At 33.5% G+C, this 12,878-nt stretch overlaps 1 protein-coding gene across 8 annotated transcripts in view; it reads left to right on the plus strand.

The window, feature by feature from the left end:
- LOC127732056 (uncharacterized) overlaps positions 1-12,878 on the plus strand; it is a 99,028-nt gene that overhangs the window by 50,130 nt on the left and 36,020 nt on the right. The window contains exon 10 of one of the 8 annotated variants that reach the window (XM_052241107.1): positions 3,851-4,585. The exons of 6 other annotated variants lie outside the window; for them this stretch is intronic. In XM_052241107.1, the coding sequence (XP_052097067.1) occupies positions 3,851-4,457 (607 nt within the window). In that variant the 3' untranslated portion in view covers positions 4,458-4,585. Of the gene's footprint in view, positions 1-3,850; positions 4,586-12,878 lie in introns of those variants that run through there. One more of the 8 variants, XM_052241102.1, reaches the window with a different exon arrangement.

The raw sequence follows: 12,878 nt of genomic DNA on the forward strand, positions 1-12,878 counted from the left end.
TTGTGAACCCAGTCATATGTCTCTATTGAAAAGCATTGATCCAAAAAAAACATGGATTCTAACTCGCTCCCTCAGTATGTCCGAATATGAATGTTTGTTTATTCTTGAGGAGGGGGGGGGGGGGGCTTTTTTTAACATATAAAATACATTTATGATTACCTTCATTAAACGGATACAGGTAAGTACTTTGGGTCTTATATTGCATTTATCTTTAGTCTCTTCTACCAAATCAACGCTTGACTGAAAATGTCATCCGTCTTATACCCATAAATATTGACAATTGCATACGAGGAGCATGGTGTATTTTTTTTTTTTTTGTAATAAAAATGCACGAAACATTCAACCTTGACCTGGTGATCCATATTAGCATATGGACTTAACGGGAATATGCAAATCAGCAACTTTGACATTTATAAAATCTACTCACTTGTCCCATAGCTTGAACGAAGATAGCCAAAGTAAGTTTAGTAGTGGGGTTTCATGTAAAAAAAAAAGGAGAAAAAGTCTTATAAATCATGGTTTGATATTGTCAATAAATATTCTATCTGTTCTTTTTCATTTAATAATCAATGTTAAAAATATAGGCTTTAGCATCGGGATACGGCGTGTCTAGATATAAAACCCCTCCGGCCGTCAGGGTTTTTTATCCAGACACACCTTTCTCTCGGTGTATAACTATTACTTAACCTATAGCTGTACAATGGAACATATGGGAATGCAACCCGAGTATAAATCTCAATAACCGAAAATTATACCATAGCTATCTATGGTATAATGTTCACAATTATACCATGGTTTTGTTGTATATGGTCTACGAAAAGAAAAAGAACGATAGCCGTAGACCTTACCGTGGCCTCTTGAATTTTTACACAGGAACAAGATTCAGTGCGGGGCCACTAAGCTAAACTGCCCGCTTTGCACCAGCCGATATAAATGAATGCCTAGTGTGGGAATCGAACCCACGTACACCAACTCCGTTGTTCTATATTTTAGATATACGAAAATTCGCTCTCAGACAGACTTGAGGTAATTGTAATTGTAATCATTAATCAGCTGTAATTGATTACAATTTTCAAGTAATCATTGTAATCATTAATCAGCCAAAAATCTGATTACATGTAATTTAATTTAATCAATTACTTTTCAAAATACCTTGTAATCCTGATTACATTTTGATTACATTCTGATTACAATGAAAACGATTCTCAAATTGTGAGTATGGTTTTAAATGAACATTTTTAAGTTGTACTGCTGTTATATCTGGACAAACAAAGAAAATTTCAAACTTTTTGACACATCTCACATGTTGTCTCAAGGTAAGGATTATCATTATAATATGTTTAATTTATTAGATTTATTTGGGGTTAATGAGGACAATTAAGACCCTGAGTTAGATTTTTAACCGGATTTTCGAAGGAAATATCGGTTATTAAAATGGTGATGAACGGCGGGCGGCTGGGCGGATCTACGGGCGGCTGCCAAACAGTGTCAGCACAATAACACGAAAACGCTTTAACAAATTTTTTTTCAAATTTAAATATGTTGTTTCCTGGGACTTAATGAAGGTCTAGTTCAATTTGCAAGATTTCAGTATATCTCCTTTGTTATCGCCATTTTTAATATCCAAAAGTAGAATTTTTAAATATATTACTCTTGTTATTATTTTATGACTTGTCTTATCTCACAATAAAAATTGGAGTGACAGATTTATTTGAAAATTATCTATTTCTTAAGTGGTGATGATTATAAGCTATAAATTCCTGATAAGATCTGTAGGACTGTATATATAAAGTTTGAAATTTACTAGTAGGACTGTATAAATGAAGTTTGAAATTTACTGTTCATTATTAGACATTTTGTAGATAATTAAGTCTCCCTAAACCATATATATTCTTACCCCCACCCCCCTTCAATTTGAGAATGTGCTTTTATCTTGTAAACGGTCGAGATCCCCACCCCTAAACCATATATATTCTTGTATGGGACAATAAAACAAATCAAATGAAATTGGGGGGAAGTCCCCTGGGGTAACCCCCATCCCCCTTTTTTTGAAAACTTGTAAACGGTCAAGATCCCCACCCCGAAACCATATATATTCTTGTATGGGACAATAAAACAAATCAAATGAAATATAAGGCGAGTCCCCTGGGGTCACCCTCAACCCCCTCCTGTTTGAGAACTTGTAAACGGTCGAGATCCTTACCCCTAAACCATATATATTCTTGTATGGGACAATAAAACAAATCAAATGAATTATAGGGGAAGTCCAGGGGGGTCACCCCCACCCCCCTTTTTTTTGAAAACTTGTAAACAGTAAAGATCCCACCGCAAAACCATATATATTCTTGTATGGGACAATAAAACAAATCAAATGAAATAAAATGCGAGTCCCCTGGGGTCACCCCCAACCCCCTCCTGTTTGAGAACTTGTAAACGGTCGAGATCCTTACCCCTAAACCATATATATTCTTGTATGGGACAATAAAACAAATCAAATGAATTATAGGGGAAGTCCAGGGGGGTCACCCCCACCCCCCTTTTTTTTTTTGAAAACTTGTAAACAGTAAAGATCCCACCGCAAAACCATATATATTCTTGTATGGGACAATAAAACAAATCAAATGAAATAAAAGGCGAGTCCCCTGGGGTCACCCCGCCCCTCCTGTTTGAGAACTTGTAAACGGTCGAGATCCCCACCCCTAATCCATATATATTCTTGTATGGGACAATAAAACAAATCAAATGAAATATAGGGAAAGTCCTACGGGGTTACCCCCACCCCCTTCTTTTTGATAACTTGTAAATGGTCGAGATCCCCACCTCTAAACCATATATATTCTTGAATGGGACAATAAAACAAATCAAATAAAATTGAGGGAAAGTCCCCTGGGGTAACCCCCCCTTCTTTTTGAAAACTTGACAAGACTTGGATAGTTTTGCGGTGTATCGTAAATTATACCATAGTTTTTTGTTGAAACCCCTCGGCAACCTCACTTGACTTCGTCTCGTGAGGTTATTGCCGAGGGTTTCAACAAAAGCTATGGTATAATTTACGAAACACCGCAAAACTATCCAAAAGATATGAAATATCTATAACATCTTTGCCCATATGCATTTTTAAATGTATATCAAATTTAAAAACTGATCGCTGCCACACTTCGTCTGATCTGGATCAAAACAAAAAATGAAGACGTTATCAAAATGTATATGAATTAAAGAAAATGAAATGTTTGCCATACGTCAATAAGATAGTAACTAAAAAAGCAACAAAAATATAAAGGTCATCATAAGGGCTTTTTATATGAACTACATATGCGCATGCACTTCCTTTGTACAGCTACAGCATCTCACAAAAAACGTTCGCATTCACTTGAAGCATAATAAAATTTCCGAAGACGTAAATTGCTGATATAGCCCTTTCTAGGACCTGTTTCCGGAATCATGAATTTTACACAAAAATGATAATGTGACGCAGGTTATTTTAAAAATACCTTGTCGTGGCATTAGAACTGATTCACGGCAATGAATCTCAATGAGTCTACGATTAGTGGTTTCAATCTCTATTGATTTAGATAAATTTAGAAAATAGCGGGCATTTGGAAGTGAGTTTCAACAGAATGCTATAAAATCATGAAATTCCTACTATTTAGAAAACATTAATTTCAAGTGGCAAGTAATGAAAACGATAGTATAAACGTAAGCTTACGGATATCCTAACTTGTTTAAAGATGAGATCGATGCTGAAAGAAAACACATGGATTTACAAAAAAACACCCTGAACAAAAAAATGTATATTATTCAATCCAATTGTATGTATCTATTGAGCAAAACGGTCAATAATTTATTTTAGGCTGTCTAGAAAGAAACCGACCATTTACGAATCACAAAAAAATAGTCGTTTACAAGATACTGTGGGGCTGCCAAGTAACTACGATCCAACATCTGAGGCTCCAATATATAATGAGTTGGACGCTGATAACTTTGATCCTCAGAATGCAAAGCTGAATTGTTCTCGAGGAGTTAGTAACATCACATACGACCAGGTTAATTCTAAAAACATTCCGAAACCGCAAAATGGGAACCAAAGCGCAAACAATTCTATTTTAACAAATTTGAACTCCGTCGAGCTTCAAAGAAAAGATGGTCAAAACGAATATGAAATGGCGAAGGTAATAAATGTAAACGGGAATTCTTCTGAAGGTGCAAATTTCAGCAACTATTGTCTAGCAAAACCAATAACAAGTAGCACAGAAGAAGAATTAGATCCGTATGACATCAATAAAGATTATGATCATCTGAATAACGTAAAGAAGAAAGAAGACCAGATCACAAAAGTATACGATCACCTACCAACAACAGTTACTGATGACCCTACTTACGATCACTCTCATCTTAAGAGTGCTTCAGTCATTGGGGACTATTATGATCATTTTAAGAATGACGGAGATCATGATTGATAACAATTTGTTGTATACAAATGTTTATCGACACTATAACAGTTTTGGAGTAGAAACTGTACTAATTTCTTGCCTACTAAATTTGAAATTTGTAAAAGTGTTCTCATAAAATGGGTTTTTTCATATAATGTTTTTAATTATTATTATAAGACAACGAACATGTGTTGCTGTATGAAAAGAAAGTACTAGTACTTGATGTCTAGTAAAACTTAAGAAGCATTCATGACAAAAAGAAGTCATCGAACCAATGCAAGCAATATCAATTGCAACATTCAGAATGTGTCTCTTCGGACAAACCTTCATCAGGAAAACAACCGCTTAGGTTGTCTCGTGGTAGCATGCTGATCTCGAGTATTGTAGGTTTTTGGTTTAATTCCGATAATTTCAATTTACCAAAATCTTTATAATTGGTATGTGGTGCCTATCTGTCAGACACGTGGCTATTAGAATTACGAGCAAGTCGTTTTTTAGGTCGAAGTATGAAATATGTGTCCAGGTAGGCTGATATAATTTCATGTGGTCAAATCCCTTCTGAGGCAACGATAAGTATATTTTATAGCGTGTCGGTCTAGTACTAAACAAGTGAAGTTTATATCTCAATTACAAGAACACGTTCTGAATATTTTGTAATGTTTGCCACTGGAAGTTATGAAGCCATCAATCAATCGCCACAGAAACACTCTTAGACAAAAATATATAGGATTCAAAGTAATTATGTCGACGTCATCCCTTCGAAAGATGTAGGGACACCATCACGGGCTCGTTGACCGTGATGGAATATATGTACCACATGCATATGAATAGTTTAAAACCACGATCTTGTCCCTTTCTTCTCGAATGTGACCTCATGGAATGAGATTTATCGCCAAATGTGAACTTACAATGACCAATAACGAATATCATTAGTGAACAGGATCTGTTTATTCTTCCTGAGCATATGAGATCAACCCTAGTTTTTCATGGAGTTCCTGTTCCACTGTCTTTAATTTTTTGTGAAGTGTTTTGAAGAGTTGTTTGTGCGTTCTGTGTCTTTCCTATGAAAATGAAAATTATGAAACAATTCATTTAGAAAATTAACGGCCTAATTTATAACAAACCAATTTACGAACAACAATTATGACTGACATGAACCAAAGACAACCACTGAAATACAGGCTCCTGACTATGGCGGGGTTAAACATGTTACTTAGCGCTCAACCTTCCCCCCCTTTTTGTAACCTGGGAAAGTGGTGAAACAGCACAAAATAAGAACAATATATATAAATCAGTTAAAAAGGTCTTAACTTATCAGATCGTTACAAAGCAGAAAAACTTCTTAACAAAAACACCGACTGGACGTCGCAGAGTCTTTATACATCCCTAACAAACAAAAAAGACACAAAGTACAGATCTGAGAGTAAAATTGATAAAGGTCAATGTATAGCTAAGTTAAATTTTTGTTTATCTTTGTGTAGCGTAGGTTACCATAACAAACAGACTCTTATTGCGTTAAATATTTCAACCGAATATTTTCTAAAGAGTGATCAGTACTGTAGCATGTGTAGACAATTCACTTAGAGAATTTGGTGCATGATCATTTTTGCTAGATTATACTATCAAGTGGACTTAAACACGTTATTAAAGTCTTGTATAAATTTCGGAGCTTAGGTTGCCCATTGGTTTAACTGGTTCGTCTACAGTATCACTAGCCTATATATCCCTGAGGTTGTGAGTTCGAAACCCGCACGTTCGACTCTCAATTTACTAAAATTTTCAGTTTTTTTGCCGAGGGTCGGTGGTACCCTCTAGGCACTCTATCTCCCTCCACCAATAAAAACTGTGAGCACTGAAAAGGACCATTTAACACCAACAATCAACATATCCAGAAATCAACGCCACTTTGCTTATTTGAATATTATACTAAAGAAATCGGATACGGGTCACGGAAATTATATTGAAATGATAGGGAATTTTGAAAAAAAATGTCTGTTTTAACTTTAATTTAAGTGATAGACAGGTTGCGGGGACAGACAATAAATATACACAACAATATACACCATTTAAAAGAAACATAATGACTGTCGTTGCAAAAAGCAAGGTTCTAGAGCTATTTTAAAAATCGAAGCGAGGGGCTTTTAACATTGCAGTATAAAATACAGGCTAAAATGGCTGAAATGTCAAATTTGCAAACTTCGTGTTGAAAATTGGCTATCAAGGTCATTACAAAAACAGGTTGCAGGGATCATATCCAGAAATCAACGCCACTTTGCTTTTTTGAATATTATACTAAAAAAAATCGGATACGGGTCACGGAAATTATATTGAAATGATAGGGAATTTTGAAAAAAAAATGTCTGTTTTAACTTTAATTTAAGTGATAGACATGATAGACAGGTTGCAGGGACAGAAAATAAATATACACAACAATATACACCATTTAAACGAAACATAATGACTGTCGTTGCAAAAATCAAGGTTCCTGAGCTATTTTAAAAATCGAAGCGAGAGGCTTTTAACATTGCAGTATAAAATACAGGCTAAAATGGCTGAAACGTCAAATTTGCAAACTTCGTGTTGAAAATTGGCTAACAAGGTCATTACAAAAAGGCACTGGCTACGGTTACATGGACATGTAACTATAATTATATAAAAATTATTGTTACATTGGAGACTAATTGCCGGAATGCAGGGTTGGGTAAGGAACCGATTAATTACGAATGTAACAATGATATTAGGGTCTACGGTTACATTGCGTTATTGTTACATTGAAGACTGCAATGTATGATAGATTTATTAAACTTAAAACCTTCTATAGTTATGTTGCTTAATTCTTCGATATGTACTAGATAATATTAATAATAATAATATTATTCAGCGAATAAGTATTGATTGTTTTGGTGTTGTTAAAAATCATGACTACTACAGTTTAGTTAAATATCACTATTGATGAATACTTAATGAACTGTTCAATAGAGCATGTACTGTCACGACTGATAAGATCACAAAATATCTGGACTCTGAAAATGAAAACACTGTTTCCACCAATTTCAATTTTTTTCCAATTTTCGGCAAATGTCAACATTAATTGCTTTCACAATTGACTTGTATTTAAACAACCTAACTTGCTTCCAAAAAAAATATTGGACGAAAATGTAAACATCGCAAAAGTAACAAAATATTTTCACCTGAAGCATGGCATTCAGACATTGAAAGTTTCTTAAACTTCATAAAGAGAAAATGCAGAATGGAATTGTACGGTATGCAATATAGAGCGTGCACATTGCCGTGTCACTGGTTTGTGATGGCTGCTTAGAGCGGTTTCACCGAAAATGCGTCGGACTAAAACATGGTCCAACAACAACATACTGGATTTGTAGAAACTGTCATTGTTGCCTTTATTCATTGTAAATAAAAAATCAAAATATTGTATGCAATATTGTAAATATCAAATAAAAGTTTTCAAGTATTATTTTAATACATATTTATTACTATTCCCATCGTACATTGCAGTGGTGCGTTAATGTAACAATAACGCAATGCCGTAACCGTAGACCCAAATATTATTGTTACATTCGTAATTAATCAGTTCATTACCCAACCCTGCATTCCGGCAATCAGTCTCCAATGTAACAATAGTTTTTATATTATTGTTACATTTCAATGTAACCGTAGCCAGTGCCTTACAAAAACAGGTTGCGGGGATGAAACTTGAAACTTGAATGTCCAAAGAATAAGCAAGTCCAAACCTTGTATGTGTAGTCGTTGAACTCTAGGTTCCCACGTAAAGTTAAAATGCCCCTATTTCAAGAAGAATAAACTCACGAAAACACGAAAAATTCACTAAATTTGCGTTCATTGTTTTGATTTTGACCGCCTGACAACTTTACGGAAATATCAGAGTGATTATAAACAAGGACTCTGTGACGGGCAACTTATAATATCCGTGTTTTAAAGATTTAAATGATATCAAGCCAGTCTAGTTCAAACTATTATCACGTGGTACAATTCTCATTTACATGTTATGAATATTAATTAGCAAAAGTACTACTAGTTTCTGGCTATGATCACTTTGTATAATAATGTGTAGGGATTTTGTGTCATTGATCAATAGATCATTTACTTTTTTTTCCTTTTAGATACGCTGTTACTGTATTCTTACTCATGTTGGCTCTAGATGCCAAAGCGACATATATGTCGTTTGAGTGTTGATGCCAAAGCGACATTTATGTCGTTTGGGTGTTGATGCCAAAGCGACATACATGTATATGTCGTTTGGGGTTAAATGCCAAGGCGACATATATATGTCGTTTCATCAATATTGCAATAGGTATACATTATTAATCAAAACATTGCACCTATAATACTGCTATATTGCATTGTTGACCATCGTTCATCTAAGTGTATTTTGAAGCAATGACGTGATCCATGACGTCATTATGACGTTATAATTATGGCAAAGGTAAATTGAATTTTCTGTCTCTGAAAAAGTCGTCTTCCAGTACGGCAAACGACAACATTGGTTTTTATATTTGCATGCAAGCACATGACACTAGTGCTGACGATTTAAAGATTGAAATATTAAGAGCTGGACACACACGATGATTTAACCCTCTTAGTCCCAAATAATTATCATTTTCATACATAGAAAACCCTATTTGTTCGAGGTAAAATGCATATTTTCCGCATTTTTTTAATACAAATTCCTCACGTAATATGCCTTTATTGGTTTGTTTGACTTTGTAAAAATTAAGTTTACATAGTCAACATCACAAAACTTCAAAATGTACCGTACGCATATGACGTCAACAAAAAGAGTGTTGTTCGTGACGTTGATGTGTAAAACGTCGAAATAAACTAGCTTGCAGGTACTTGAAAATATCGTAAGTGTTGTACAGTCAACGGCTTGTAAAACGGTTACAGTTTTATCGATTTGCATAGTGCAAAGTGTTATTGATTGCAAAAGTTCTTATTCCATCCAATCAAAGTTTGATTTTTTTTTAAATATATTTGATATTCGCTGAAATATTTAACTAAAGGAGGTTTTATTATGGAAATAATATATTAAAAAAGTATTTACTCTTTGTTATATAAACTCTGAAGTATAGTGTCGATGTCTGGAATACTTCTTTATAAATAGTGCCGAAGTCTACAATAAATCTTTATAAATGGAACATCATATATCAAAAGCATCACAAGTTTAAGCACCTAAACAATATGCCGTGAATTAATAAATTGGCCACATCTTCATTCTTACTTTGCTATTATTTGAGATTTCAACCGGGTTGTCAGCCGACAGCGGGGAAAACATTTTCAGGCGGTAGGTCGTCAGTGGGAAAAAAATTAGGCCGGAGCGGACGTCCCCACTAAGAAGAGAAAAAAAACTGTCTATTAAAAAATCATACACAGAATTTATTAAAATACATGCATTTACCTAAAGCCGATACATCTTTATACTCCGTCTAAAGAGAACATGACATAGGATTATTTATGTCTGCCTGTTCAATCGGTAATGCGTTTTCAGACTAGGTGATACTTCAAGTATCAAAAACTATTAAACTATCTAAATAATTCAAAGAACCATGCCATACAAATTGAATTCTTTTTTTTCCAATTTCAATTTAATTTTTCATCATTTTTTTTTTTTTTTTTTTTTTTTTTTTTTGTGAAAACATTTACCAAAAAGAAAGAAAATAGCCATTCATCAGATGGGATGAGAATCTAGTATTTATTAATTTTTTTTTTGTTATAGCCTCAACGTGGAATTACATTTTGCCAACTTCATACGAGTTCTTTTCACTTATGATGGAATTGACGCTGTACTTTAGACAAAGTTTGGATGTAAGAATGGAATTATTAAACATTTTATAATCATTGAAAAGCAAAGAAAAAAAAATTCGACAGCAATTAAAGAAAAAACTGGCAATGTACATCTACTCGAAGATCTCCATTTCTTTTATTTTTTAAGGCCTTCTCCTAATTTGGACAAAAGAGATAAAATCTAAGTTATCTAATTAACCCCTTTAAACACTGATGCATTCGTTTTATTGTACGTGTTTGTCAAAAGTTACTATATGATAAACTCACTTTACTATGTTTTTGGGGAGTAAAGTTTAGGGGTGTATCTATTAGAATAAGACAATCTTCAAAATGGAACAGTTATACATAAAAGGAGATGCAGAGTATACATCAATCAGACAGCAAGCAAAAAACAACACCCCAAATAGACATCTAGAAAACATTTTTTGGTATTAACACAATATCTCATGCCCTAAATAAAAGAGGGACGAAAGATACCAGAGGGATAGTCAAACTCATAGATCGAAAACAAACTGACAACGCCATGGTCAAAAATAAAAAGACAAACAGACAATAGTACAGATGACACAACATAGAAAACTAAAGACTAAGCAACAGCAAATAGGTTTTTCCTCAATCTGATGAAAATGTTGATCTGTCGTAATTCGTTTACTCTTAGATATGAACATAACGGAATCGGAGATCTATATTTTAAGTTGATCGGTTTTTCATTTAGCAAAAAGTAAAACAACAAAAATACCGAACTCCAAGGAAAATTCAAAACTGAAACTCCCTTAACAATTGGCAAAATCAGAAGCTCAAACACATCAAACGAATGCAATACAACTGCCATATTCCTGAGTTAGTACAGGCATTTTCTTATGTAGAAAATTGTGGATTAAACCTGGTTTTAAAGCTAGCTAGATCCCTCAATTGTATGACAGTCGCATAAAATTCCATTATATTGACAACAATGTGTGAATAAAACAAACAGACATAATAGGTAAACATGTCAAAAATAGGGATACAGCAGTCAACATTGTGTTACAATCTCAATCACTATAAAAATAAACAAATATGTCAACAAAGAAAAACAAAAAGGCATATTATAAAATGTTGTCTTCTTTATGATCTTACAAGAAAGGGGAGATTATTATATGCAGACAATTTTCACTTTGTATTTTGATTGATTGTGGCTTGTTAAACATCTAGTTTGCAACATATAATTTTATAAAAGATTTTTATTTCAAATTTCTTTCATTAAAATGGGTCATTTAGAATCATATATTCTTCAATAATGGTTACAGTGTGAATGTGCTTTAATATTTTACTAATAGATGAAGAAAGATCGAGGAATTAGTATATGTATAACCCCCCACCCCAATCCTGTGATAGTTACTTACAACTTGTCTATACTAGGGGCTATTTAGAGTTTGATATATCGTCATAATGTTTGGTTATTATACAAAAAAAAGATATTGGGTTGAAGGCCGTACGGTGACCTATAGTTGCTTCTACGCCATTTTGGTCTCCAGTGGAGAGTTGTCTCGTAAGTAATCATACAACTTCTTCTAATTTTTATCATAATTAAGTCCGAAAGACACCCGTTTCGTGTCTCTCAAATGAAAAGTTGGAAACAAAAATTGTAACGAAATTGAAGAGCATTATTAAAAAAATAACAAAAAACAAATCAAATTCAAAACATAAAAATACACTATTATACATAAATATGCAGCCTGTACTGATTAGTTACTAGAATTTTTTTATTTACTCAAATCATAGAGATACAAACTACTAGTATATCATATTTTACAAAATCATTTGTTATTTATATCTGAACTTATTTCTATCTTTGGTTCAATATGTGTTTTTCTTTCTCATAATGCAGCCTTTTCTGAAACAAAAAAAAATAGGAATTCTACGGTTAGATTTAATCCTGATGAGCTGTTTTCTCTTTTTGTCTAAAGAAGAACAAAAATGTAAATACCGACTTAAATATCTATATTTTGGCCGACACATATATTTTTTTAGAAGTTATGACGATGTCCTGACATTGAATTTTTGTCGATAATATTTTTTTTTTGTGTGGTCTAACATTTCAAAATTCGAAATGGAAATCTTGGTATATTTTAACAACAAAACCTCTTTAGAACCAGTTGGGCAAATTAAAAGTTATGTGTATGTTAAGTCACGTTCTCTGTGGTGTTTAAGATTTGGAATTCAAGATTTTTAAAAAATATTAAAATAAGAAGATGTGGTATGATACCCAATGAGACAACCCTCCACCAGGCACCAAATGACATAGAAGTATTCAAAAAAAGCATGATTTGTTCAAGCTTATTCATGTCAAGAGTGTTATAAGTACTAAAATGTGTCTCTTAAAATTGTGTTAGATATAAGAAGATGTGGTATGAGTGCCAATAAGACAACTCTCCATCCAATTCAAAATTTATAAAAGTAAACCATTATAGGTCACAGTACGGTCTTCAACACGGTTATATATCAAAAAAAAAAATCTTTATTAATTTATTCTTGATAAGCATTTTGCAGCTATCAACTAAATGAAGACGACGGTAAGTGCCCGACAGTAATTTACGACGTAATATCTAATGTCATTTAGATGAATTTCGTTGACGTCACGAAACG

Source organism: Mytilus californianus, unplaced genomic scaffold, assembly GCF_021869535.1.
Source record: "Mytilus californianus isolate M0D057914Y unplaced genomic scaffold, xbMytCali1.0.p SCAF_22, whole genome shotgun sequence".
Taxonomy (NCBI): Eukaryota; Metazoa; Mollusca; class Bivalvia; order Mytilida; family Mytilidae; genus Mytilus; species Mytilus californianus.